Source organism: Bufo bufo, chromosome 10 (genome assembly GCF_905171765.1).
Source record: "Bufo bufo chromosome 10, aBufBuf1.1, whole genome shotgun sequence".
Classification (NCBI taxonomy): Eukaryota; Metazoa; Chordata; class Amphibia; order Anura; family Bufonidae; genus Bufo; species Bufo bufo.
Window position 1 is genome coordinate 5,807,136 of NC_053398.1, and position 25,784 is coordinate 5,832,919.

A 25,784-nucleotide genomic window follows, 5' to 3' on the forward strand; every position below is an offset into this window, starting at 1 on the left:
TTCACACCTGCGTTCTTGTCTTCCGGCATAGAGTTCCGTCGTCGGGGCTCTATGCCGGAAGAATCCTGATCAGGATTATCCTAATGCATTCTGAATGGAGAGTAATCCGTTCAGGATGCATCAGGATGTCTTCAGTTCCGGTACGGAACGTTTGTTGGCCGGAGAAAATACCGCAGCATGCTGCGCTTTTTGCTCCGGCCAAAAATCCGGAACACTTGCCGCAAGGCCGGATCCGGAATTAATGCCCATTGGAAGGCATTGATCCGGATCCGGCCTTAAGCTAAACGTCGTTTCGGCGCATTGCCGGAGCCGACATTTAGCTTTTTCAGAGTGGTTACCATGGCTGCCGGGACGCTAAAGTCCTGACAGCCATGGTAAGTGTAGCGGGGAGCGGGGGAGCAGTGTACTTACCGTCCGTGCGGCTCCCCGGGCGCTCCAGAGTGACGTCAGGGCGCCCCAAGCGCATGGATCACGTGATCGCATGGATCACGTCATCCATGCGCATGGGGCGCTCTGAGGTCATTCTGGAGCGCCCCGGGAGCCGCACGGACTGTAAGTATACCGCTCCCCCGCTCCCCGCTCCTACTATGGCAACCAGGACTTTAATAGCGTCCTGGGTGCCATAGTAACACTGAAAGCATTTGGAAGACGGTTCCGTCTTCAAATGCTTTCAGTACACTTGCGTTTTTCCGGATCCGGAGTGTAATTCCGGCAAGTGGAGTACACGCCGGATCCGGACAACGCAAGTGTGAAAGAGGCCTAAGTCCTATGTTCCTTCATGGGTAAGGGGCAGATATTTTCTGTAAACTTAGATGGAACAAATTGTGCGACACTTTGTTGAATTTACATTAAGACTTAGGTTCACTGACATGAGTACAGCTCTGGAGTATAGTAAACAACTGAGGATCAGTACAGGATAAGTAATGTATGTACACAGTGACTGCACCAGCAGAATAGTGAGTGCAGCTCTGGAGTATAATACAGGATGTAACTCAGGATCAGTACAGGATAAGTAATGTATGTACAGAGTGACTGCACCAGCAGAATAGTGAGTGCAGCTCTGCAGTATAATACAGGATATAACTGAGGATCAGTACAGGATAAGTAATGTATGTACACAGTGACTGCACCAGCAGAATAGTGAGTGCAGCTCTGGAGTATAATACAGGATGTAACTGAGGATCAGTACAGGATAAGTAATGTATGTACACAGTGACTGCACCAGCAGAATAGTGAGTGCAGCTCTGGAGTATAATACAGGATATAACTCAGGATCAGTACAGGATAAGTAATGTATGTACACAGTGACTGCACCAGCAGAATAGTGAGTGCAGCTCTGGGGTATAATACAGGATGTAACTCAGGATCAGTACAGGATAAGTAATGTATGTACACAGTGACTGCACCAGCAGAATAGTGAGTGCAGCTCTGGAGTATAATACAGGATGTAACCCAGGATCAGCAGAGGATAAGTAATGTAATGTATGTACACAGTGACTGCACCGGCAGAATAGTGAGTGCAGCTCTGGAGTATAATACAGGATGTAACTCAGGATCAGTACAGGATAAGTAATGTATGTACACAGTGACTGCACCAGCAGAATAGTGAGTGCAGCTCTGGAGTATAATACAGGATGTAACTCAGGATCAGTACAGGATAAGTAATGTATGTACACAGTGACTGCACCAGCAGAATAGTGAGTGCAGCTCTGGAGTATAATACAGGATGTAACTCAGGATCAGTACAGGATAAGTAATGTATGTACACAGTGACTGCACCAGCAGAATAGTGAGTGCAGCTCTGGAGTATAATACAGGATGTAACTCAGGATCAGTACAGAATAAGTAATGTATGTACACAGTGACTTCACCAGCAGAATAGTGAGTGCAGCTCTGGAGTATAATGCAGGATGTAACTCAGGAGCAGTACAGGATAAGTAATGTATGTACACAGTGATTGCACCAGCAGAATAGTGAGTGCAGCTCTGGAGTATAATGCAGGATGTAACTCAGGATCAGTACAGGATAAGTAATGTATGTACACAGTGACTGCACCAGCAGAATAGTGAGTGCAGCTCTGGAGTATAATGCAGGATGTAACTCAGGATCAGTACAGGATAAGTAATGTATGTACACAGTGACTGCACCAGCAGAATAGTGAGTGCAGCTCTGGAGTATAATACAGGATGTAACTCAGGATCAGTACAGGATAAGTAATGTATGTACACAGTGACTGCACCAGTAGAATAGTGAGTGCAGCTCTGGAGTATAATACAGGATGTAACTCAGGATCAGTACAGGATAAGTAATGTATGTGCATAGTGACTGCACTAGCAGAATAGTGAGTGCAGCTCTGGAGTATAATACAGGATGTAACTCAGGATCAGTATGTACACAGTGACTGCACTTTCTATACAGATAATCTACATTTCCTTGTGTAATACAGAGATGAATATTTGCATTAAGCTTTGGTGTGTCGCTTCCATTTACCGGAGCCTCGCCTACAGTTACCCGGAATACTGCGCCGTTTTCTTCACTTCCTCCTAATCTTTTGAAGCTTCTGGCAGCACCTGAGCGCCTGCTCTGAGGTCTCACCAGGATGATGATTTAGAGCTGGGATTCCGTGTTAATAAAAGCTGTGATGTCAGGGGGCACAGGTAGGACTGTGAAAATCCGCTTCACATTTACTGACACTTTACAGACGCAAAAAGCAATTAAGCGGAGTCAACAAGCAGTGCAGCCCCTTCATGTAGACAGTAAGCAGTGGTAAGCGTCCGGGGGAGGGGTGCAGCGCGATGTAGGAGCGCTGATGACATCACAGGAAGACGGTACGATGAGAGATCACATTAGTGCCCCTCGTTATTGGGCTGCGGTGGTCTGCACTGCCACCTCCAGTTGTACTACAGCTCCCAGCATGCACTCTTGATTGGCTGTTTTTGGAACTCCAATACAGTGGGATGGAGCCTGCTAGGAGTTGAATTTGGGGGTCATTTATTAAGGCTGGTGTTTTAGACTCCGTGTGCTAGTGGTGGATCCACCGGAGTTCTGCAGAGGCGCCGGCCTCTACATGACTTTGGCGCATCCACCGCAGGTCTAAATGAACGACAGCGCCCTTGCGAAGGCAGCCTACTGTCCCTGCCCCCTTTTTACACCTGGTGTGAGCAGGAAAAATATCTGTTTCAGATATACGCAAAAAAACCTGGCATATATCTGGCAGTAAATGACCCCCAAAGTGTTTTGGATAAGATTCCGGACAAGACCCTTTAATGATTTCAGGGGAAGTCTCAGCGTAGACATCACACCTCTGGGGCATACTGTCCATGTCTGGCGGGACGGAGTCACTAGAATGGCGCAGTGGGCGTTAGCATGATGTCGTGCCACTGTCGGCGCCCGGTCGTCTGTTAGAATTAATAACGGAGCGTGGAAAAAGTTCTTAACATAAATAATCTGATGTGGGACTTTATAGGTGACGTCTGTTTTTGGCCATAAAATTTCCCCGGTGTATTTCCCCGGCCGTTGATGAATTAGACTCGGCGTCTCGTTATTAGTCCGCCCTCTGGTGGTCGCTTTTCAGTATGACAGGTTCATATTCACGTAGACTGGTCTCATTTATTTGTGCATCTGTGCGGAGAAAAGTCCCGCGTCTCCCGGAAAGTGCGACCTTTACTGAAAAAATATAATAATGCGCAACTCATCACTGAAAACCCCTGGGGTGGAGCAGAAATTAGACTGTTTTTAAATAGGTCAGAAAAAAGTAGCAAAAGTTAGAAAACATCTAAAAAATCAAAATAGGCAAACGAGGCCCAAAAGCCTCCAAAACAGGCGCAATTTCAGTAGTAAATGCGACTGCAAAAATAAGACTAGCAGCATATTTTAGATTAAAAACAGGCGCAAACACTTGAGTAAATGTCGCCGAATGAATAATCCGATTTTCCTGCCTCCGCGGTGTGATGTCAGTGTGGCGACTCTCGATACATCGGTGCTGCCCGTCCCGCCACTCACACGTCTCTGCTACACTGTATAATGTGCCGGGGCCTGACATAAATCCGTGTACGTAATAGTCCATTAGGTGCGACGTCTCCGAGTGCCGCTGGTCTATTCTCTGCAGCGCTCCGGACGGGGACAGCGGCTGATTATATATTATAAAGGATCACGTGACAATTTCACGGGTGAGTAGTAATTACCGCATATTTCCTGCTGGATTCCTTCTAGAGCTGCGTACACCAGGTAGATCGGATTTCTAGACTCACTGTCAAAGGGATCCCAGTTGATTTCTGGAAAAGGGACGCTATCGCTTTAATAGGACACGCCGCCCTGACAGCCCCCACTGCAAATGGTTCGGGCGCAAATGACTTTTTCGTATGACAACCAGGACGCAAATGACAGTTTTCAGTTCTGTGTCCTAACGGCTCAGGAGGCAGCGCGGAGACGCCCTCGCTGTAAATCCGGCCATTAATAACATGCGCTTTGTGACACCCAGGATGGAAGCCATTTTTGACGATGCAATTTCTCACCGCGGCTCATGGAGGCCCGTGATGCATTGCAACGTTTAGCAGTACATCACCCACAGGAGGCAGCACGGGTGCAAGACCAGGCTAGATGGCATCCTACGGGCTGACGTGTAAGTATGTGCGCCCCCTACTGGTGTCCTACAAGACTCTGGTCACATCCAGAGCTGCATTCCAAAGTGCGCTTCCTTCCTGTCAGTCTGAATGAGCCCCTGCGTCGGCGATGCGACCACGCTTCCACTGATCATCCTTTTCATTTTAAGGGAATATATTGTGCAAATGTGAACTTTTTGCGTCTGTGTAATTCGTACCAAATGTGTCGCACGTGATCAATGTGGCGCCACTTTAAATATGTCTACGGATGTCACTGGAGTGAAATTGTGACTTTTTCAGTAATTTTTTATCTTTTTTTTTAAAAAGAGGCATTTCTTCTAGCGTCGCCCTCCACGCCACATTCACACCCCCTTTTCAAAAGTAGCAAGAGAGACATAAAGTCATAATTTCATGAAAAGGTCGGTGAGGTGACATCATAGAACCGACAGACAAGACTTAATACATCCCCCTTCAATTCAACATTTTCAAGATCTCACAGCTGGAGATTTGTTACAATGTATGTTGTACTATGAGCCTCAGGCTTCGTTCACATCAGCGTTCAGCCTTTCCGTTAAACGGAGCAGGAGAACGGAAAGGACGTATTCGGCACATAACTGAGCCGAACGGAACCTAAGGACCCCATAGACTATAATGGGCAGGGCCGGCCACCGCGTAGAGCGCACTCTTGCTGGGGGCGCCGGCGCTCTGGAGTCTGGCCGCAATAGAAGTCACAGTAGCAGACGGCTACTAGCAGTGGCGTTGCGAGGGGGGTGCAGCGGGTGTGGGCCGCACCAGGTGACATGTCTGTTGGGTGATCCCGGTCCGGACCCAACACGCACGCCTGCGCAGTCAGCCCCACCCTTTTAAACTTACACTGTCCCAGCTCCCTAGCGGTGGCGGCCCCGGCGCTGCACTATCCTCCTGAGCACGTGCAGCGTCAGGACGTAGTGAGGGCACGACTTGATGCTGCAGGCTGTCAGGTGACAGTGCAGCGCCGGCGGGAAGACGGGAGCGCGAGGAAGAGGAGCCGCAGCGCTCTAGGTAAGTATTGTAGTATGTAGTTAGCTCTGCCTGCCGCAATGATTTAAGTTTTGATGAGGGGGCATTGGGGGCTGAGTGGGGGGTCTTTGGGCTTATCTGAGGTCTGATAGGGTTCTGTGGGTTGATTTGAGGTCTGATGGGGGGTCTGAGTGGGCTGATCTAAGGTCGGATGGGGGGTCTGTGGGCTGATCTGAGGTCGGATGGGGGTCTGTGGGCTGATCTGAGGTCGGATGGGGGGTCTGTGGGCTGATCTGAGGTCGGATGGGGGGTCTGTGGGCTGATCTGAGGTCTGATGGGGGGGGTCTGTGGGCTGATGGGGGCTGAGTGGGCCGTTATGAGATCTCTCTGCTAGTCTGCCACTACACACTTGCCCTTGTTATGTTTGGAAATCTTGTTGGCACTTGATATATGTGCAATGCTGCTATTTTATGTTTTCCATATGAGAAAATGTTTACAATTAAAATGTTTTAATTAAATGTTTCTATTTTACTATTTTTATTATTTGGTCGAAAGGCTGATGGGGGGGGGGGGGGGATTGTAACGGGACTGCTGCAGAAGATCTAAAATTAGGTGGTCAAGTAAAATGTTGCATGCAACAATCATTAAATAGGTGGCCGACAAAAAAGGGGCGGTTCAAAGGGCGTGGTCAATGGGCGGAGTCAAGGGGCAGCAAAATTAGCTTTTGCCTAGGGTGGCAAAAATCCTTGCACCAGCCCTGATAATGGGGTCCATTAGGTTTCTGCTCAGAAGATGATTTTGGAGAACTTTTGTCTCTGCTTCAAAAATCTTCCTCTGAGAGGAAACCTAACGGACCCCAATATAGTCTATGGGGTCCTTAGGTTCCGTTCGGCTCAGTTATGTGCTCCGAGAACGGAAAGGCTGAACGGTGATGTGAACGAAGTCTTGTCTTTGCAGTCTTTACAGTTTGTTACAATGTGTCAGTACAGGTAACTTGTATCAGGCTGGAGTCCAGTATCTTTGCGATGAAATGTTCTAGAACTTTCTAGTGCAGGATTTGTGGCTCCAGGTCTCTGCTTCCTGTGTAGATACATTTGTATCAAGTCTTGTATCTTCTCAGTTAGTGAGTAGATACTTTGGGGGAGATTTATCAAAACTGGTCTAAAGGAAAAATTACTTAGTTGCCCCTAGCAACCAGTCAGATTCCACCTTCTATTTCGGAGCTTCTTTCGGAAAATGACAGCTGGAATCTGATTGGCTGCTGTGGTTTTACTTTACAGCAGTCAACCCTCTAGGCAAAACAGCAGCACAAATCTCTGTCCTGTTCTGGTGGTTTGTTACAGTGTATCAGTCTGGAGTCAAGGCTATTTAGCTCACACAGGATTGTCTAGACTAGATACAGTAGTAACAAACCCTCAGCTATGACAGGGCTTCAGCCTCTGGATTATTTTACATAAAGGGGATTATTTAGCAAAGACTGTATTTTTGCGCCGGTCCTCAGTGCCCCTGGAGGAGGCGCAGGTCTCCTCATAAATTAGGTGCACCTCCAGCGGTCCGTGCACCTGGAGTGAAAACGACGCCCGCGTCTGACGGGAGAAGTTTCCATTCTTTTACACCGGTTTCCAGGAGTAAATGTTAGTAAATTTAGTAAATGTTAGTAAATTTGTCAGGGACATCCCCCTCCCTAGTGGCAAGAATGGCGCAATAGTCTTGTGACTATTTTATGCCAAAAATGGTGTAAAAATGGCCTTAATAAACCTGACTGAATCACAGCACCTTTGTCTTTTGCGTATCTAAGCCTAGGATTTGGGACACTGTCTGCTGAGCTGCTGTATCCAATCATGTGTGATATGGTCTGCTGAACTGTGTATCTAAGCTAATGATGTGTGATACTATCTGCTGAGCTGCGTATCTAATCCTGTCCTGTGTGATACTATCTGCTGAGCTGCGTATCTAATCCTGTCCTGTGTGATACTGTCTGCAGAGCTGTGTATCTAAGCCCATGGCATGTGATACTGTCTGTAAACTGCTGTATCTAATCCTAGCATGTGTGATACAATCTTCTAAGCTGCATATCTAATAATGTGTGATACTGTCTGCTGAGCTGTGTATCTAATCCTATCCTGTGTGATACTGTCTGCAGAGCTATGTATCTAATCCTAGCAAATGCGATCCGGTGTAGAGAAGCTCCGCGCACTCCCTGCCCGATCCGTAATGTTCTGTAATGACTGCACTCTCTGACTTGGTAAAGTGCGGTTACTTTTTGGCAGCATCGCTTCGGATCGCAGTCAGTAAAGGTCGTTCATAGATTCTATTTTAGGCAAATACGCCGACAAAACAAAGCAGGAAGCGACGGTAACGAGCTATTCTTCCATACATGCATTAGTGACCCAGCGCGGCTCTACTCCGCTCTAATACCTGTCAGCTGCTTTCAGCCCTGGATCCATTATGTTCACTTCTCTAGGCTTTTTAAAAGGACATTATGGAAACATAAGGGGAAGGGTCCGGCTGAAATCAAAAACCTCCAGCGTCATGAAACACGGTGATGTACCCAACATACTACATACCGATAAACATAATCATGGATCGTGAGTATATAATACTGCTCCTATATACGATTATATAACTACTATAATACTGCTCCTATGTACAAGAATATAACTACTATAATACTGCTCCTATGTAGAAGAATATAACTACTATAATACTGCTCCTATGTACAGGAATATAACTACTATAATACTGCCCCCTATGTACAAGAATATAACTACTATAATACTGCCTTCTATGTACAAGAATATAACTACTATAATACTGCCTCCTATGTACAAGAATACAACTACTATAATACTGCCTCCTATGTACAAGAATATAACTACTATAATACTGCTCCTATATACAAGAATATAACTACTATAATACTGCTCCTATGTACAAGGATATAACTACTATAATACTGCTCCTATGTACAAGAATAGAACTACTATAATACTGCTCCTATATACAAGAATATAACTACTATAATACTGCTCCTATGTACAAGGATATAACTACTATAATACTGTTCTTATGTACAAGAATATAACTACTATAATACTGCCCCCTATGTACAAGAATATAACTACTATAATACTGCTCCTATATACAAGAATATAACTACTATAATACTGCTCCTATGTACAAGAATATAACTACTATAATACTACCTCCTATGTACAAGAATATAACTACTATAATACTGCCTCCTATGTACCAGAATATAACTACTATAATACTGCTCCTATGTACAAGAATATAACTACTATAATACTGCTCCTATGTACAAGACTATAACTACTATAATACTGCTCCTATGTACAAGAATATAACTACTATAATACTGCTCCTATGTACAGGGATATAACTACTATAATACTGCCTCCTATGTACAAGAATATAACTACTATAATACTGCTCCTATGTACAAGAATATAACTACTATAATACTGCTCCTATGTACAAGACTATAACTACTATAATACTGCTCCTATGTACCAGAATATAACTACTATAATACTGCTCCTATGTACAAGAATATAACTACTATAATACTGCTCCTATATACAAGAATATAACTACTATAATACTGCCTCCTATGTACAAGAATATAACTACTATAATACCGCCTCCTATGTACAAGAATATAACTACCATAATACTGCTTCCTATGTACAAGACAAGAATATAACTACTATAATACTGCCTCCTATGTACAGGGATATAACTACTATAATACTGCCTCCTATGTACAAGACAAGAATATAACTACTATAATACTGCCTCCTATGTACAGGGATATAACTACTATAATACTGCTTCCTATGTACAAGACAAGAATATAACTACTATAATACTGCCTCCTATGTACAGGGATATAACTACTATAATACTGCCTCCTATGTTCAGATTTTGGTTCTTTGCTCCCCTTATCTTTATGCTCTCAGGTGTCTTTTATACTTCAGACATGGACGCTGGAGATTAGTACATTTTTACTTCCTGGCGATTCTTGAGATTACCGCCACCCCTCTGTCCTTCCTGTGTGTGTGGGGGGGGGGGGGGGGGGGGTCTTTTTGCGGGGCAGATTTTAGGGCCTCTATTGTCACAGTACAGGAATGCTTTATGTAATTAGTCTTCTTAGAGTCTCTGTAGAATTAGCAATTAGTCTCCATTAATTGGGGGGGGGGGGGCACTTTTGCCAGCCCTGGGGGGCGGCGCGGTCTCCTGGGGATTGTGCGTCCTCCTCTTCCCCCAATTAGGGTTGTTTTTCCTGCACAGTAATGAGCCGCGGGTCCTTACAAGGTGTGAAGTGAAGGTGTTCATAGTGTGTGGCCCCCCAGGGGGATTCTGGGGGTCCCAAGTGGTCCCAAGCGCTGGTGGAACAGGATAGGAGGGACGATCATTAGGCGCACTTTTCTGGGCTAATGGGGGGAGGGGGTGACGCTCCCCACAGGGTTAACGACCTGAAATTCACTATTCTAATGAAAATTCTGACAAAGGGAGACTTCACAATTGACGTCTGCAACCTGCAGCTTCCCAGTGGTCGTAGAACTACTACTCCTAGCATCCCCTGACAATTCTCCCTTATTGCATCAGTGATGAGGAGTAATAATAGGGTCTTCTCACCGGGTGACGGGTGCGACCGCTACCACTGTGTCATGCCTCTGCTACTAAGCTGCCTGTGTGTCAGTCGGAACTTTAACTCTGGCATTCTGTTCATGTACAGGAAGCCATAGATCGTGTAATAGATATGGGGGAGAGGCAGAACAGCAGCCGGATCATCAGTGTGGATCTAAGACTCCAGTAAATCCGTGATTAGAGCAGTGAGCTAATGGAGCAGCGCTGCAGTGTAAAGCATGGGGGAAGTAGAGCAGCAAGCTGACAGGAGTTGGATTTCAGACTACCTACGCCTCCAATAAATGATGCAGATAATCTGGAATCACTGTTTAGAGCAGTGACCTAATGGAGCGGCAGTGCAGTGTAAAGCATGGAGAAGCAGAGCAGCAGCCTCAGCCTCTGATGTAAGAAGAGGAAGACTTCAGGCCAGTTTAAAGCAACTTATCTGGAGGGACTGTTCCTAGCTGCAGTGTAGAGCATGGGGGGCAAAGATGAGACAAAATACGGATGTTAGCCTTTAAAGCCTTCATAGCTGTGCCATAATGGAGCAGAACTGCAGTGTAAAGTATGTGGAGGGAAACGCAGGAGGTGAATTCCAGACTACTATGCACCCTAATAGACAATGGGGGTCATTTACAAACATGGTTATGTCAGTCTTTGGCATAAAAATGTTGCATGACCCCCTTATGCATATCGTGCGTTAGACGCTTAGAAGTGTTGAGGGTACGGCGGGGGCGTGCCGGGGGCGGGGCCAGGACTTCTGCCCCGACACATTTACCAACATTTACTCCTGGCAACAGGGACTGGTCTAGTTTATATGCCAGGTGCAAATGTTTGCAGAGGGTGCACCTAATTAATGACCAGGCTGAAATGACATTTATCGCGCCGCTCGACGTCCGCAAATCTCTATTTCAGAAAGTTTTAAGCGCCATTCTGTGACTTGCGCAAAAGAGAATCCGCCATTAATTCTGCAGAGAGGCCCCGGAGACGTCCTCACATACCTGAGACAGTAAGTGCTCGCACCCTATACATCACATATGGGAGGTCGCAGGTTCCCACTGCAACTTTACGCCATCTTCAAAACCTCAATGGATGATGTCATTTTGTGCCTCAGTTCCTCTGCATGCTGTCAGTGAATGGAAGCACTCCTGTTTCTCTGACCTAATGCTTGCCCTGAACATCTGTTACAATTGTATCTAATCCAGACGTCTCTTTTATCTGCCTTGATACATTGTTGCAAACTGTCAGGACTGGAGGAAGCTCTCGGCTGCAGAGGGGACAGTCACACGCGAAGGCCCCTCTGCCAGTATTTGGCGCCTGGTAGGGGGGTCCGGCCGCAGGATTGGCATTGGGACCCAGGGTTGAGGTTAACCCTCAGTAGGAACAGGTCATGTGCCCTCTGTGGCCCCTTAGAGTTGCTTTGTGTCTGAAGGGTTAAGATGCCCGCCTGATTGCCCTGTAGCGCTGCGCCCGCCGCCGTCCTTCCCGTCACATTGTCCCTTCCTCAAAGCCCGCTAAGCTCTTTGAGGAGCAGATGACAGGTGCGCGCAGATCCGGCCGATACGCTTCTCACTTTTATATTCTTCATCTCCTTTCGTTAATTAAAACTTTCCGGAGGTAAATTTAATTTCTATCTAGATGGAATGATTGAGGCGCGAGATGAAAACTGCGCAAATCTGGAGGCCGATAAGCGGCTGAGGAGGCGCCGAATTCATTAGGATCCTATGAAGATCAGACGTCTCAATGGAAAAGCGTTATCAGATGGTGGCGGGGGAAGGGCGCGACAATCATCTCCTCACCCGCAGTAATGGGAGAGCTGGGGAACAAGATCATGGGGGGGGTTAAGGGGCACATGAGGGCGACCCCTGTGTAACCCTGGCTGTTTCTGGGAAAGTTGGGTGAGAACCAAAAGCTTCACCCAGCGTCTCCACAGAGACCACAGCGCCTCCCAGTATCACTGTGTTACTGGTCATTCAGGAGTCTGGGAGAGCGGCCATATTGGTCATCACCCAGCTTTCCTGGAGACAGAAGTAACGGCTGGTGTCAGTCACTGGGATCCCTTCTGACAGGCGGAGGATTCTGGGAGCGTAACGCGCGTCGGGGAAGGGCTGGTTAACGCATTTCTCCAGCGGCGGCGAATACATTCAGCATTTAAATGTATTAACTGCGGGGGGGGGGGGTTCACAGACGGGAAGAGCGGCGTTTTAAATCATTAGTCGCGCCGGCGACATCTCCAGAAAAGGGACTTTTAAAGCCTTAAGAGGCTGGAGCGTTGTCGCCACGGCAGCGCGGATACTTTGTTACGATGGATCGATACGCTGTTTGTGTGAAGCGTCTTAAGTGCCGTCGTCGGAGGCTTTTAGCGGCGGGTCACCCATTACTGTAAGAAGTGTCCGCGCCTCACAAGCGGTGTCAGCCCGAGGAAGGCGGGCAAATGTCAGCGCCGCCATTGCTGAGCTCCCCAGCCGTCCGCCTCCATCTCTGCTCCATCCCACCTCCATGTAACAGTAATACGCGGCAGCGCCATGTTGTCTCCTGTAGATACTCACTGCCCCACGGACACTTACCTCCGGGGGCGATTGTCCTGTACGTGTCCCGTGGGTGCATGTGTCTATAGGACCTATGGGGCCCCGACATGCTCCTGCTGCCTCAAGAGACCCCCAGTATCATGTCATCTGCCAATGTGCCCTACAGTACTCAGTGACAGCACTTAGAATAGATTGGTCATGTCTGCTCTTCCTTCAGGATGGATTGGTCATGTCTGCTCCCCTTTTAGGATAGATTGATCATGTCTGCTCCCTCTCTGGGATGTATTGGTCATGTCTACTCCCACTTAGGGATGGATTAATCATGTCTGCTCCGCCTTCGGGATGGATTGGTCATGTCTGTTCTTCCTTCAGGAGAATTATTTATAATACACTTTCCTCACAGGGGCTCGGAGAGCAGGGATTGCTGTGTGTTCGCGGGATATCAGTGGCTGCTGCAGTGGTCGGGTTTGGGGTGGTCCCAACGATACGCTGGGTCCCCCGGACACCGTTGAGGTGTCACCACGTGTTGCTGCTCTCCAGGAGGGATGGAAAGGCATGGTGCACCCCAATGGAAAATAAGTCCAGAGAGTCGGGGTCTGCAGTAACCAGGGAGCTTCTTTACTGGAGGAATTCAGGTGCAAAAAAATACAGATGAGGCATAGGGCCGGCTTCTCCAGTCTCCTCCATGAGACGAGGCATAGGGCTGGCTTCTCCAGTCTCCTCCCTGAGACGAGGCATAGGGCCGGCTTCTCCAGTCTCCTCCCTGAGACGAGGCATAGGGCCGGCTTCTCCAGTCTCCTCCCTGAGACGAGGCATAGGGCCGACTTCTCCAGTCTCCTCCCTGAGACGAGGCATAGGGCCGGCTTCTCCAGTCTCCTCCCTGAGACGAGGCATAGGGCTGGCTTCTCCAGTCTCCTCCCTGAGACGAGGCATAGGGCCGGCTTCTCCAGTCTCCTCCATGAGATGAGGCATAGGGCTGGCTTCTCCAGTCTCCTCCCTGAGACGAGGCATAGGGCCGGCTTCTCCAGTCTCCTCCCTGAGACGAGGCATAGGGCTGGCTTCTCCAGTCTCCTCCCTGAGACGAGGCATAGGGCCGGCTTCTCCAGTCTCCTCCATGAGATGAGGCATATGGCTGGCTTCTCCAGTCTCCTCCCTGAGACGAGGCATAGGGCCGGTTTCTCCAGTCTCCTCCCTGACAGAAGAAGGGTTTGATGCTGAGGAAAGGCCTGAGCGAGATGTCCCTCTCTCAGAAGGCTGGTACCCTGGCCAAAGGCTGGAGGACCACGGTCTGTGGCAGAGTATCCCCATTTTATTGTCTTCTTCAGGTCACTCATACGGTTTGGCAGAGTCTCTCCTACTAAACACTGGTCCCTATCTGCAGACAACTAGGGGCTTAGAACCTTCTAGTGGGAGGTGGGGTGGAGAAGCACAGCCTAAACAGAAACAATGTTACAATTTCTGCCTATCATTTACGATACAAGTCTATGGCAATGATGCAGCAGTTTTTCCAGACGTAAACAACAGAACTAAACCAGACAATGAGAAGGTATATGAGATGTAAGGTGCAGATTTATGGTGACATGTCCGCTCTCTCCTCCTCTAGGCGTGCCGATGCTCTCCGTACAGCCCAAAGGCAAACAGAAAGGCTGCGCCGGCTGCAACCGGAAGATAAAGGACCGCTACCTGCTGAAGGCCCTGGACAAGTACTGGCACGAGGACTGCCTGAAGTGCGCCTGCTGCGACTGCCGCCTCGGGGAGGTCGGATCCACCCTCTACACAAAAGCCAATCTCATTCTATGTCGCCGAGATTACCTGAGGTGAGGACGAGAAGACGCTATACTGTATGTGTGTCACACTGATGATGTCATCACTGGAACCAACGATGTCATTGTTATGGAGCAGCAGGGATTTATTATTTCTCATTACTTATATATATCTACCAAAAAGAGAACTCCAGCAGTTATGATGCGGAAGGGTGAACTTTTATTGAAGTGCGGTCTTTACAAACAGTGACGTTTCGGCCTGATGTGGCCTTTATCAAACTGCTGCCGCTTAGAGAAGATGGGAAAGTGTAGGAAATAGCTGCGCTAAGAGAACCTGGGTAGTGTGCCGGCACATTTACCTACTTGTGCAACTGCACGCTACCCAGATTCTCTACACTTTCCCATCTTCTCTAAGCGGCAGCAGTTTGATAAAGGCCACATCAGGCCGAGACGTCACTGTTTGTAAAGGCCGCACTTCAATAAAAGTTCATCCTTCCGCATCATAACTGCTGGAGTTATATACGGGGTGGGAACCCGACTCCGAGCATTTATTGGCAGAGTGCCCTGAAGTTTTACGTTAGAATTATATATATATCTACTAGACAATAACGGGCGCTAGAACAGTAGTGCATAAACATTAGCAGGAACTGTCTATAATAAATGGCACTGACTGGTGGCTGTGGCTGAAACTGCTGGCACTGTGACTGGTGGCACTGACTGGTGGTGCTGAGACTGCTGGTACTGTGACTGGTGGCTGTGGCTGGTGGCAGTGGCTGGTGGCTGAGATGACTGGCACTGACTGGTGGTGCTGAGACTGCTGGCAGCAACTAGTGGCTGAGACTGCTGGCACTGTGACTGGTGGCACTGACTGATGGTTGAGACGGTTGGCACTGACTGGTGGCTGAGACTGCTGGCACTGTGACTGGTGGCACTGACTTATGGCTGAGACGGCTGACACTGACTGCTGGCAGCGACTGCTGTCTGTGGCTGAGACGGCTGACACTGACTGGTGGCTGAGACTGATGGCACTGTGACTGTTGACACTGACTGATGGTTGAGATGGCTGGCACTGACTGATGGCTGAGACTGCTGGCACTGTGACTGGTGGCACTGACTTATGGCTGAGACGGCTGACACTGACTGGTGGCTGAGACTGCTGGCAGCGGCTGCTGTCTGTGGCTGAGAGTGCTGGGACTGTGCGGCTGTCTGATGCATGAACAGTATTGGCGGCGCTCCGATGTGGAAAGCACACCATAACCTGCAAGCAGTGGCAGTGATTGGCCGATGCGTAGATGTGGGTGGTGCATGTAGCGCTGTGTGATGATTGGTTGGCGCGCCGTGTGCGGTGATTGGGCGGCGCACTGGTGTGGGTGGTGCGGGCGGCGCGCATGTGCAGTTCAATTATTGGCACACACGCACAGACACGCAGCCCTGAGCACTCACACAGGGCTTTTATGTTATATACCTCCCTCCTTCCCTATAGTGTCTCTGTGCCTGCGATGTGTCCGTGCATGTGTGCCGATGTTAAATGCGCATGCGCAGCGACCTATCAGCACACACGCTGCCCACACCTGCGCGCCGCTAGCATAGGCGGGACCTGCACTGGGGACCTGTCCTCATTGGCAGTACACCCGGCACAGTCTCTTCTCTATGGCGCCTCTTACACCTGGCACTGGCTGGGATCGCACTATGTGCTGAGGGCCTACTGGCTGGGGTGTGCGGCTCCACAGCGGACAGACTCCACCATGATTACACTACATTGTGGGCTGTCACCCGAGAAGGGGAGGAGCACGCTGTCCGCGGGGACGCGTCATTACCCGGCAGGCCCTGTGCGGGTGCCCAGGGCTGAGCTCTCACCTGAGACCGGCTTCCAGCGTGCGGGGCACGGAGTCCAGGACGCTGCAGCTCCTCACCGACTCATCTCCGCCGTCCTCCTGGTTACACGATGAGAGAGCCCAAGGCTCGGAGACTGAAACCTCCCCCAGGACACTCCCACAGCGGCGTCCAGCGGGCACCGGACCGGGCACCGGGAGTCTCTCACTGCGGCCGACCAATCTCCACCCCTGCAGCGAGCAGGAGAGATCATTCGCTCCAGAGCCGGGTCCTGGGGGGGCCCTGACAGCGCGGCGCACACAGTCCCCTCGAACATCTCTACACTCCAGGTGCTCTTCTCCCTGTACACACCGTGCGCGCAGGTATGGGCGGTGCAGGCGGTGTCCGTGCATGTGTGCTGATTAGTCGGCGCCGTGCATGGGCATTTAACATTGGCACACACGCACGGACACAGCGCAGGCACAGAGGGCTTTTATTATATAGTAGAAGATAGATTATTTTGAGGTGTAGATTATAATATGTGATCGGTGCAGGTTCCTCTATGTGATGTCAGCGGTCACAGCGCCTATAGATTATTGTATAGAGCGGAGCCGCAGCTGGCGGCCGGGCAGTGACAGGGCTGAGGGCGGTGGAGTCATGTAGGGACACTGGGGGAGTGGGCTCCATGAGGAGGGAGGACAGAGAGGAGGGGTCTCCGGGCTCCACACCCCTTTCCTCAGCAGCGGTTATAGCACCAACATATTCCCGGAAACTGCTTGTCGCTGTGATGTCACCGGTCATTATAAGCAGTATTATGGATTCACACTATTTTTTATTTTATTCCGCCGTCAGTCTTTTAGCCACGCCCCTTTCTGAATGGCGCTTAGTTCCTCTTCGATCGCGGCGCTCACCTGATTTCATCTCTGTGACGTTCTTTATAAATGACGCCATTGTGCACCTGGCGCGGTATTATTGACAATATGACGACGGTTGGACATGACGAGCGGCTTCGCAGGGCCCGATGCCTTCTAATAGGGCCACATATCATTCCTCAGCGCTGCGTGTTCTCGCTGTCTGAGATTTCCGCTCGCTCATATTTCCAGGCGGACACCGTATGTTATAACCGTAATTACACGAGACAAAAGTCGCCAAGGTCGCTGCACTGAATCTTCCGGCGGCACGCAGTTCTTCGCAATACTTTTATTTCTTCTTCCAACCTCATTCCCTCTCAGGATCATAAAAAAAAAAACGTAAAGGGCCGCGGCGGACGCCATTAGAGATCCTTTCTGCCAGGACATAAAAAAATACAGTTTTTCAGAATTTAGTCTCTCCGATGGAACGATTTAGGCCTCATGCACACGACCGTTGTTCTGGTCCGCATCCGAGCCTCAGTTTTTGCGGCTCGGGTGTGGACACAGTCACTTCAATGGGGCCGCAAAAGATGCGTGTGCTGTCCGCATCCGTTGCTCCGTTCCGTGGTCCGCAAAAAAAATATAACATGTCCTATTCTTGTCCGCGCTTTGCGGACAAAAATAGGCAGTTATATTAAAGGCTGTCCGTGCCGTTCCGCAAATTTCGGAACGCACACGGACGCCATCTGTGTTTTGCGGATCCGCGATTTGTGGACTGCAAAACACACAACAGTCGTGTGCATGAGGCCTTACGGTGTGACGACAGAGGGCGCCATTACCTCTGGGGGTATCTCGCCATCCTGTTATTAGGTGTCGCAGGAGGGGGGGGGCTGCCGCCATCACCAACATGCTCCTACATCCTATCTTATACCACAGTCACACCCAGAGCTGCAATCACAATTCTGTTGCTAAATCATCAGAACTTTGCTGTGTTACCAGCTGTACTGCAGTCACACCCAAAGCTGTATTCACAACTCTGGCGTTACGTCATGTCCTCTGCTCCAATCACCTCCAGAACTGTAGTCTCAATTCTTCTGTTACTCCATATCTTAAACTCCAGTCACACCCAGAGCTGCATTCACAGTTCTGTTGCCAATGTGCACCTCAGTGGGATCCAGCAGAACAGTGAATGCAGCTCTGGATGTGACTGGAGTTTGCTGTCCTGTGGGTGTTCCGTGTAATGAAGGCTTCTGTCTCCTCACAGGCTCTTTGGGACCACAGGAAACTGCGCTGCGTGCAGTAAACTCATCCCCGCCTTCGAGATGGTGATGCGCGCCAGAGAGAACGTCTACCACCTGGACTGCTTCGCCTGCCAGCTCTGCAACCAGAGGTGAGGACAGTGCCCTGGAGTAATGGGGGGGCGGCACAGCGCAGAGTATTACTCCACCTGGGGCGGAAAGCGTAATGGCCACCGACCTCTGACCTCTCTACAGACCTGCAGAACATCGCACTCTCTACCCCCTGTCAGATACCTAGTTATATATCCTGCAGACTTTTACACCACTGACCCCTCTAGAGACCTGCAGAACATTGCAACCTCTACCTCCTGAAGATACATATAGTGATATACCCTTCAGATTATCACACCACGGACCTCTCTAGAGATCTGCAGAACATTGCACTGTCTACCTCCTGTCAGATACCTAGTTATATATCCTGCAGACTATTGCACCACTGACCCCTCTAGAGACCTGCAGATCATCGCACCCTCTACCTCCTGACAGATACTTAGTGATATACCCTGCAGATTATTACATCACTGACCTCTCCAGACATCTGCAGAACATCGCTCAGTCCTCTCTACCTCCTGACAGATACATAGTTATATATCCTGCAGATTATTACATCACTGACCTCTCCAGACATCTGCAGAACATCGCTCAGTCCTCTCTACCTCCTGACAGATACATAGTGATATATCCTGCAGATTATTACACCACTGACCTCTCCAGAGATCTGCAGAACATCGCTCTGCCCTCTATACCTCCTGACAGATACATAGTGATATATCCTGCAGATTATTACACCACTGACCTCTCCAGAGATCTGCAGAACATCGCACTGTCCTCTCTACCTACCAACAGATACATAGCGATATATCCTGCAGATTATTACACCACTGACCTCTAGAGACCTGCAGAACATTGCTTTAGGCCTCATGCACACGACCGTTGTGTGTTTTGCTGTCTGCAAATTGCGGATCCGCAAAAAACGGATGGCGTCTGTGCGCATTCCGCAATTTGCAGAACGGCATGGACAGCCATTAATATAACTGCCTATTCTTGTCCGCAGGCAACAATGGGACGGGTTATATTTTTTTTGCGGACCACGGAACGGAGCAACGGATGCGGAAAGCACACGGAGTGCTGTCCCCATCTTTTGTGGCCCCATTGGAGTAATTGGTAAACAACGGCCGTGTGCATGAGGCCTTACTGTCAGTTGCAATTTTGCTGCGACCAAGGGCTCGTTCGTGGTTCGCAGGCCTCCTGTGCACTGATGGTTGGGATCTCCACATTCACATCTTCCTCCTCCAGTGAGAGAAGTGACTCTGGTCTTAGGGCACCACCTAGTGGCAGCCAGCAGCAGTGCACCATTCCTGGAGATATCCTGCACATGATAGGTGATGTAGTTGTATAGTTGTTGGGATCGCTGAGATCTGCAGGATTTCTAGATCCTTCTGATATTACTGGCTCTTGCGAGTGTTTGACGCTCTTCACCTACAGGGGGCGTCACTGATCTGATCTCTTCCTCACATGATTTTACTTTGATCCTGGATTTTCATTTAAAGGGGTTTTCCCACCCAAAATATTCAACCGTTTTCAGCCAGCCGCAGGATCTGATAATTTTGCAATTTCATGTCATTAAAACTGTTTTATAACTACTGACTTATTCACTGATATCTGTCGGTATAGCGCCACCTGCTGTTTGCTCATTTTCTAATTTCTTTGTCCACCTCACTGAGATGGAAGCACACGCTCCGCTCCATCCTTTAACCGCCACCAGCTGCAGTAGAAAGGACACGCCCCTGAGAAAGGACACCCCCCCTAAGAAGGGACACCCCCCTGAGAAAGGACACCACCCCTGAGAAAGGACACCACCCCTGAGAAAGGACACCACCCCTGAGAAAGGACACCCCCTGAGAAAGGACACCCCCCCTGAGAAAGGACACCCCCCCTGAGAAAGGACACCCCCCCTGAGAAAGGACACCCCCCCTGAGAAAGGACACCACGCCTGAGAAAGGACACCCCCCCCTGAGAAAGGACACCCCCCCTGAGAAAGGACACCACGCCTGAGAAAGGACACCCCCCTGAGAAAGGACACCCCCCCTGAGAAAGGACACACACCCCTGAGAAAGGACACACACCCCTGAGAAAGGACACCCCCCCCCTAAGAAAGGACACCCCCCCTGAGAAAGGACACCCCCCCTGAGAAAGGACACTCCACCTGAGAAAGGAGACCCCCCCTGAGAAGGACACCCCCCCTGAGAAAGGACACACACCCCTGAGAAAGGACACACACCCCTGAGAAAGGACACACACCCCTGAGAAAGGACACCCCCCCTGAGAAAGGACACCCCCCCGAGAAAGGACACCCCCCCTGAGAAAGGACACCCCCCCCGAGAAAGGACACCCCCCCTGAGAAAGGACACCCCCCTGAGAAAGGACACCCCACCTGAGAAAGGACACGCCCCCTGAGAGAGGACACGCCCCCCGAGAAAGGACACACACCCCTGAGAAAGGACACTCCCCCCTGAGAAAGGACACCTCCCTGAGAAAGGACACCCCCCCTGAGAAAGGACACCCCTCCTGAGAAAGGACACGCCCCCTGAGAAAGGACACGCCCCCTGAGAAAGGACACTCCCCCCTGAGAAAGGACACTCCCCCCTGAGAAAGGACACGCCCCCTGAGAAAGAACACGTCCCCTGAGAAAGGACACGCCCCCCTGAGAAAGGACACTCCCCCCTGAGAAAGGACACTCCCCCCTGAGAAAGGACACTCCCCCCTGAGAAAGGACACTCCCCCCTGAGAAAGGACACTCCCCCCTGAGAATGGACACACCCCTGAGAAAGGACACGTCCCCTGAGAAAGGACACGCCCCCTGAGAAAGAACACGTCCCCTGAGAAAGGACACTCCCCCCTGAGAAAGGACACTCCCCCCTGAGAAAGGACACTCCCCCCTGAGAAAGGACACTCCCCCCTGAGAAAGGACACTCCCCCCTGAGAAAGGACACTCCCCCCTGAGAAAGGACACACCCTCTAAGCTGTCAGTTCAAAATAAATCTAGCTGAACCATTGGAGCAGTGAGTGGGGAGATCTCAGGATCCATGTGAGGTTGTCACGAACTATATGGAGTCTGATTTTCATTTTTACATTAATTATTGGAAAACCCCTTTAATTTTTTTAAAGAAAATGTTGAATTGAAAACTGGAAACGAAGTGAATATTAATTGTTACATAAACGCGAAGGCCGAGGCTCCTTAAAGGGCCAGTCCTCTATAAATAAAGCCATACCGAACTAACACCTTTGTAACCTTCGCTCCTGTTTTTCTTGCAGATTTTGTGTGGGTGACAAGTTTTTTCTGAAGAACAATATGATCTTGTGTCAGATGGACTATGAGGAGGGGCAGCTGAACGGAAGCTTCGAGTCCCAGGTTCAATAACCACCGCAGAACGGACGTGACCAGCGCCTGGGGGCTTGCCTGCAATATCTTTTGAATTCTCGGCCCCCCACCCCAAGGACTGTGTACAGTGTAGTCGCCTGTCTGTCTGTGGGACCCGGGAGGGGGTGGGGGGCCGCGGCCCACCCTGTACAGCCCGTTTTATGTATATAAACTGAACATTTATTTTATGAAGATGTAATGCAATTTTATTACTGTGTGAAATTAAAGATTATGAATGTTTACTGATCGGAGGTCACGTCAAGGTCATACGCGCCATTGTCCGAACGTCCATTGCTGTGTGCCGGACATAGGCTGGGGTCATCTATAAGGAGGGGCCCCACTATAGCCAAGACCCCCAGAGAGCCAACGTCATCAATCCCCTGCTCCTGGGCGCTTTGTCTTATATGTCAGTTCATCCTCAGCTTCCAGGTTCATAAATAGAATGTTAGAATTGCAGTGCAGACTGACACTTGTAGCAGAGCGGGGTGATGGTGCTGTACACAGCAGTCTAGCTTTATGTGCCATTTAGGGTTTCTGAAAGCTGGATGACAACTACTATGATGGCGGCTGTAAGTGGTGGTGTTGATCAGCGCAATCCTCTCCTGAAATCTTCTGTGCTGCTGGGAACCCTGCTCCTTCCACTATGTAACTTGCTGGTAACGTATGTGCGGCGTCCGGGACGGGTCGAGACCCATTTAACTTGAATGGGTCCATGATCCGTCCGCACCACAAAAAACTAGAACATGCTTCTATTAGTGCTTCCGCGGGGTTCCGTGCCTCCGTTCCGCACCGCATCTCCATATTGCGGACCTATTCAAGTGATGCGTGGTGCACGCGGCTGGTGCCTGCATATTACGGACCCGCTGTTTGGGGGCCGCAATATGGCCACGACCAGGCAACGGCCGTGTGCATGAGGCCTCATCCTGTGACCTCCACAAGATCCATCTCCTGAAATCCTCTGTGCTGCTGTGATTCCGCTGCGCATGAGAAGCATTTCGGTTAAGGTCCGGACATCAATCACCTGGCGCTGAGCAGTAGCGCACAGACATGACATATGGCGGGTTTGCACGCCAATCCTACAAGACGCACGTTTCCCTTTGTTCCCAGTTTAGGAGATGATCTGATGTTGGATCTAAAATCCTCGTCTTCTGAATGAACAGCGTCCGCTCGTGCCAGATCCTGCGCCGTGAAAAGACTGAAGAAACAGCCTCCGCTCGTACCAGATCCTGCGCCGTGAAAAGACTGAAGAAACAGCGTCCGCTCGTGCCAGATCCTGCGCCGTGAAAAGACTGAAGAAACAGCGTCCGCTCGTACCAGATCCTGCGCCACGAAAAGACTGAAGAAACAGCGTCCGCTCGTGCCAGATCCTGCGCCATGAAAAGACTGAAGAAACAGCGTCCGCTCGTGCCAGATCCTGCGCCGTGAAAAGACTGAAGAAACAGCCCCCGCTCGTGCCAGATCCTGCGCCGTGAAAAAAGACTGAAGAAACAGCGTCCGCTCGTGCCAGATCCTGCGCCAGGAAAAGACTGAAGAAACAGCGTCCGCTCGTGCCAGATCCTGCGCCGTGAAAAGACTGAAGACACAGCGTCCGCTCGTGCCAGATCCTGCGCCGTGAAAAGACTGAAGAAACAGCGTCCGCTCGTGCCAGATCCTGCGCCGTGAAAAGACTGAATAAACAGCGTCCGCTCGTGCCAGATCCTGCGCCGTGAAAAGACTGAATAAACAGCGTCCGCTCGTGCCAGATCCTGCGCCGTGAAAAGACTGAAGAAACAGCGTCCGCTCGTGCCAGATCCTGCGCCAGGAAAAGACTGAAGAAACAGCGTCCGCTCGTGCCAGATCCTGCGCCGTGAAAAGACTGAAGAAACAGCGTCCGCTCGTGCCAGATCCTGCGCCGTGAAAAGACTGAAGAAACAGCGCCCGCTCGTGCCAGATCCTGCGCCGTGAAAAGACTGAAGAAACAGCGTCCGCTCGTGCCAGATCCTGCGCCAGGAAAAGACTGAAGAAACATCGTCCGCTCGTGCCAGATCCTGCGCCAGGAAAAGACCGAAGAAACAGCGTCCGCTCGTGCCAGATCCTGTACCGTGAAAAGACTGAAGAAACAGCGTCCGCTCGTGCCAGATCCTGCGCCGTGAAAAGACTGAAGACACAGCGTCTGCTCATGCCAGATCCTGCGCCACGAAAAGACTGAAGAAACAGTGTCCGCTCGTACCAGATCCTGCGCCGTGAAAAGACTGAAGAAACAGCGTCTGCTCGTGCCAGATCCTGCACCACGAAAAGACTGAAGAAACAGCGTCCGCTCGTGCCAGATCCTGCGCCGCAAAAAGACTGAAGAAACAGCGTCCGCTCGTGACAGATCCTGCGCCACGAAAAGACTGAAGAAACAGCGTCTGCTCGTGCCAGATCCTGCGCCACGAAAAGACTGAAGAAACAGCGTCTGCTCGTGCCAGATCCTGCGCCACGAAAAGACTAAAGAAACAGCGTCCACTCGTGCCAGATCCTGCGCCACGAAAAGACTGAAGAAACAGCATCTGCTCATGCCAGATCCTGCGCCACGAAAAGACTGAAGAAACAGCGTCTGCTCGTGCCAGATCCTGCACCACGAAAAGACTGAAGAAACAGCGTCCGCTCGTGCCAGATCCTGCGCCGCAAAAAGACTGAAGAAACAGCGTCCGCTCGTGACAGATCCTGCGCCACGAAAAGACTGAAGAAACAGCGTCCGCTCGTGACAGATCCTGCGCCACGAAAAGACTGAAGAAACAGCGTCTGCTCGTGCCAGATCCTGCGCCACGAAAAGACTGAAGAAACAGCGTCTGCTCGTGCCAGATCCTGCGCCACGAAAAGACTAAAGAAACAGCGTCCACTCGTGCCAGATCCTGCGCCACGAAAAGACTGAAGAAACAGCATCTGCTCATGCCAGATCCTGCGCCACGAAAAGACTGAAGAAACAGCGTCTGCTCGTGCCAGATCCTGCGCCGTGAAAAGACTGAAGAAACAGCGTCCGCTCGTGCCAGATCCTGCGCCACGAAAAGACTGAAGAAACAGCGTCCGGTCGTGTCAGATCCTGCGCCACGAAAAGACTGAAGAAACAGCGTCCGCTCGTGCCAGATCCTGCGCCACGAAAAGACTGAAGAAACAGCATCCGCTCGTGCCAGATCCTGCACCACGAAAAGACTGAAGAAACAGCGTCTGCTCGTGCCAGATCCTGCGCCACGAAAAGACTAAAGAAACAGCGTCCGCTCGTGCCAGATCCTGCGCCACGAAAAGACTGAAGAAACAGCGTCTGCTCATGCCAGATCCTGCGCCACGAAAAGACTGAAGAAACAGCGTCTGCTCATGCCAGATCCTGTGCCGTGAAAAGACTGAAGAAACAGCGTCCGCTCGTGCCAGATCCTGCGCCACGAAAAGACTGAAGAAACAGCATCCGCGCGTGCCAGATCCTGCACCACGAAAAGACTGAAGAAACAGCGTCCGCTCGTGCCAGATCCTGCGCCGCAAAAAGACTGAAGAAACAGCATCCGCTCGTGCCAGATCCTGCGCCGCAAAAAGACTGAAGAAACAGCGTCCACTCGTGACAGATCCTGCGCCACGTAAAGACTGAAGAAACAGCGTCTGCTCGTGCCAGATCCTGCGCCACGAAAAGACTGAAGAAACAGCGTCTGCTCGTGCCAGATCCTGCGCCGTGAAAAGACTGAAGAAACAGCGTCCACTCGTGCCAGATCCTGCGCCACGAAAAGACTGAAGAAACAGCATCCGCTCCTACCAGATCTTGCGCCACGAAAAGACTGAAGAAACAGCGTCCGCTCGTGCCAGATCCTGCGCCACGAAAAGACTGAAGAAACAGCGTCCGCTCGTGCCAGA

The 25,784-nt window shown here is 50.3% G+C and overlaps 1 protein-coding gene across 2 annotated transcripts in view; it reads left to right on the forward strand.

Annotated features, from left to right (window-relative positions):
• Positions 1–22,183, forward strand: part of LMO1 (LIM domain only 1) — a 90,498-nt gene extending 68,315 nt beyond the window's left edge. For both annotated transcript variants that reach the window (XM_040409639.1, XM_040409638.1), the window contains exons 2-4: positions 14,385–14,598; positions 18,472–18,597; positions 21,821–22,183. In XM_040409639.1, the coding sequence (XP_040265573.1) occupies positions 14,385–14,598; positions 18,472–18,597; positions 21,821–21,926 (446 nt within the window). In that variant the 3' untranslated portion in view covers positions 21,927–22,183. The remainder of the gene's footprint in view (positions 1–14,384; positions 14,599–18,471; positions 18,598–21,820) is intronic.
• The last annotated feature ends 3,601 nt before the right edge of the window (positions 22,184–25,784 follow it).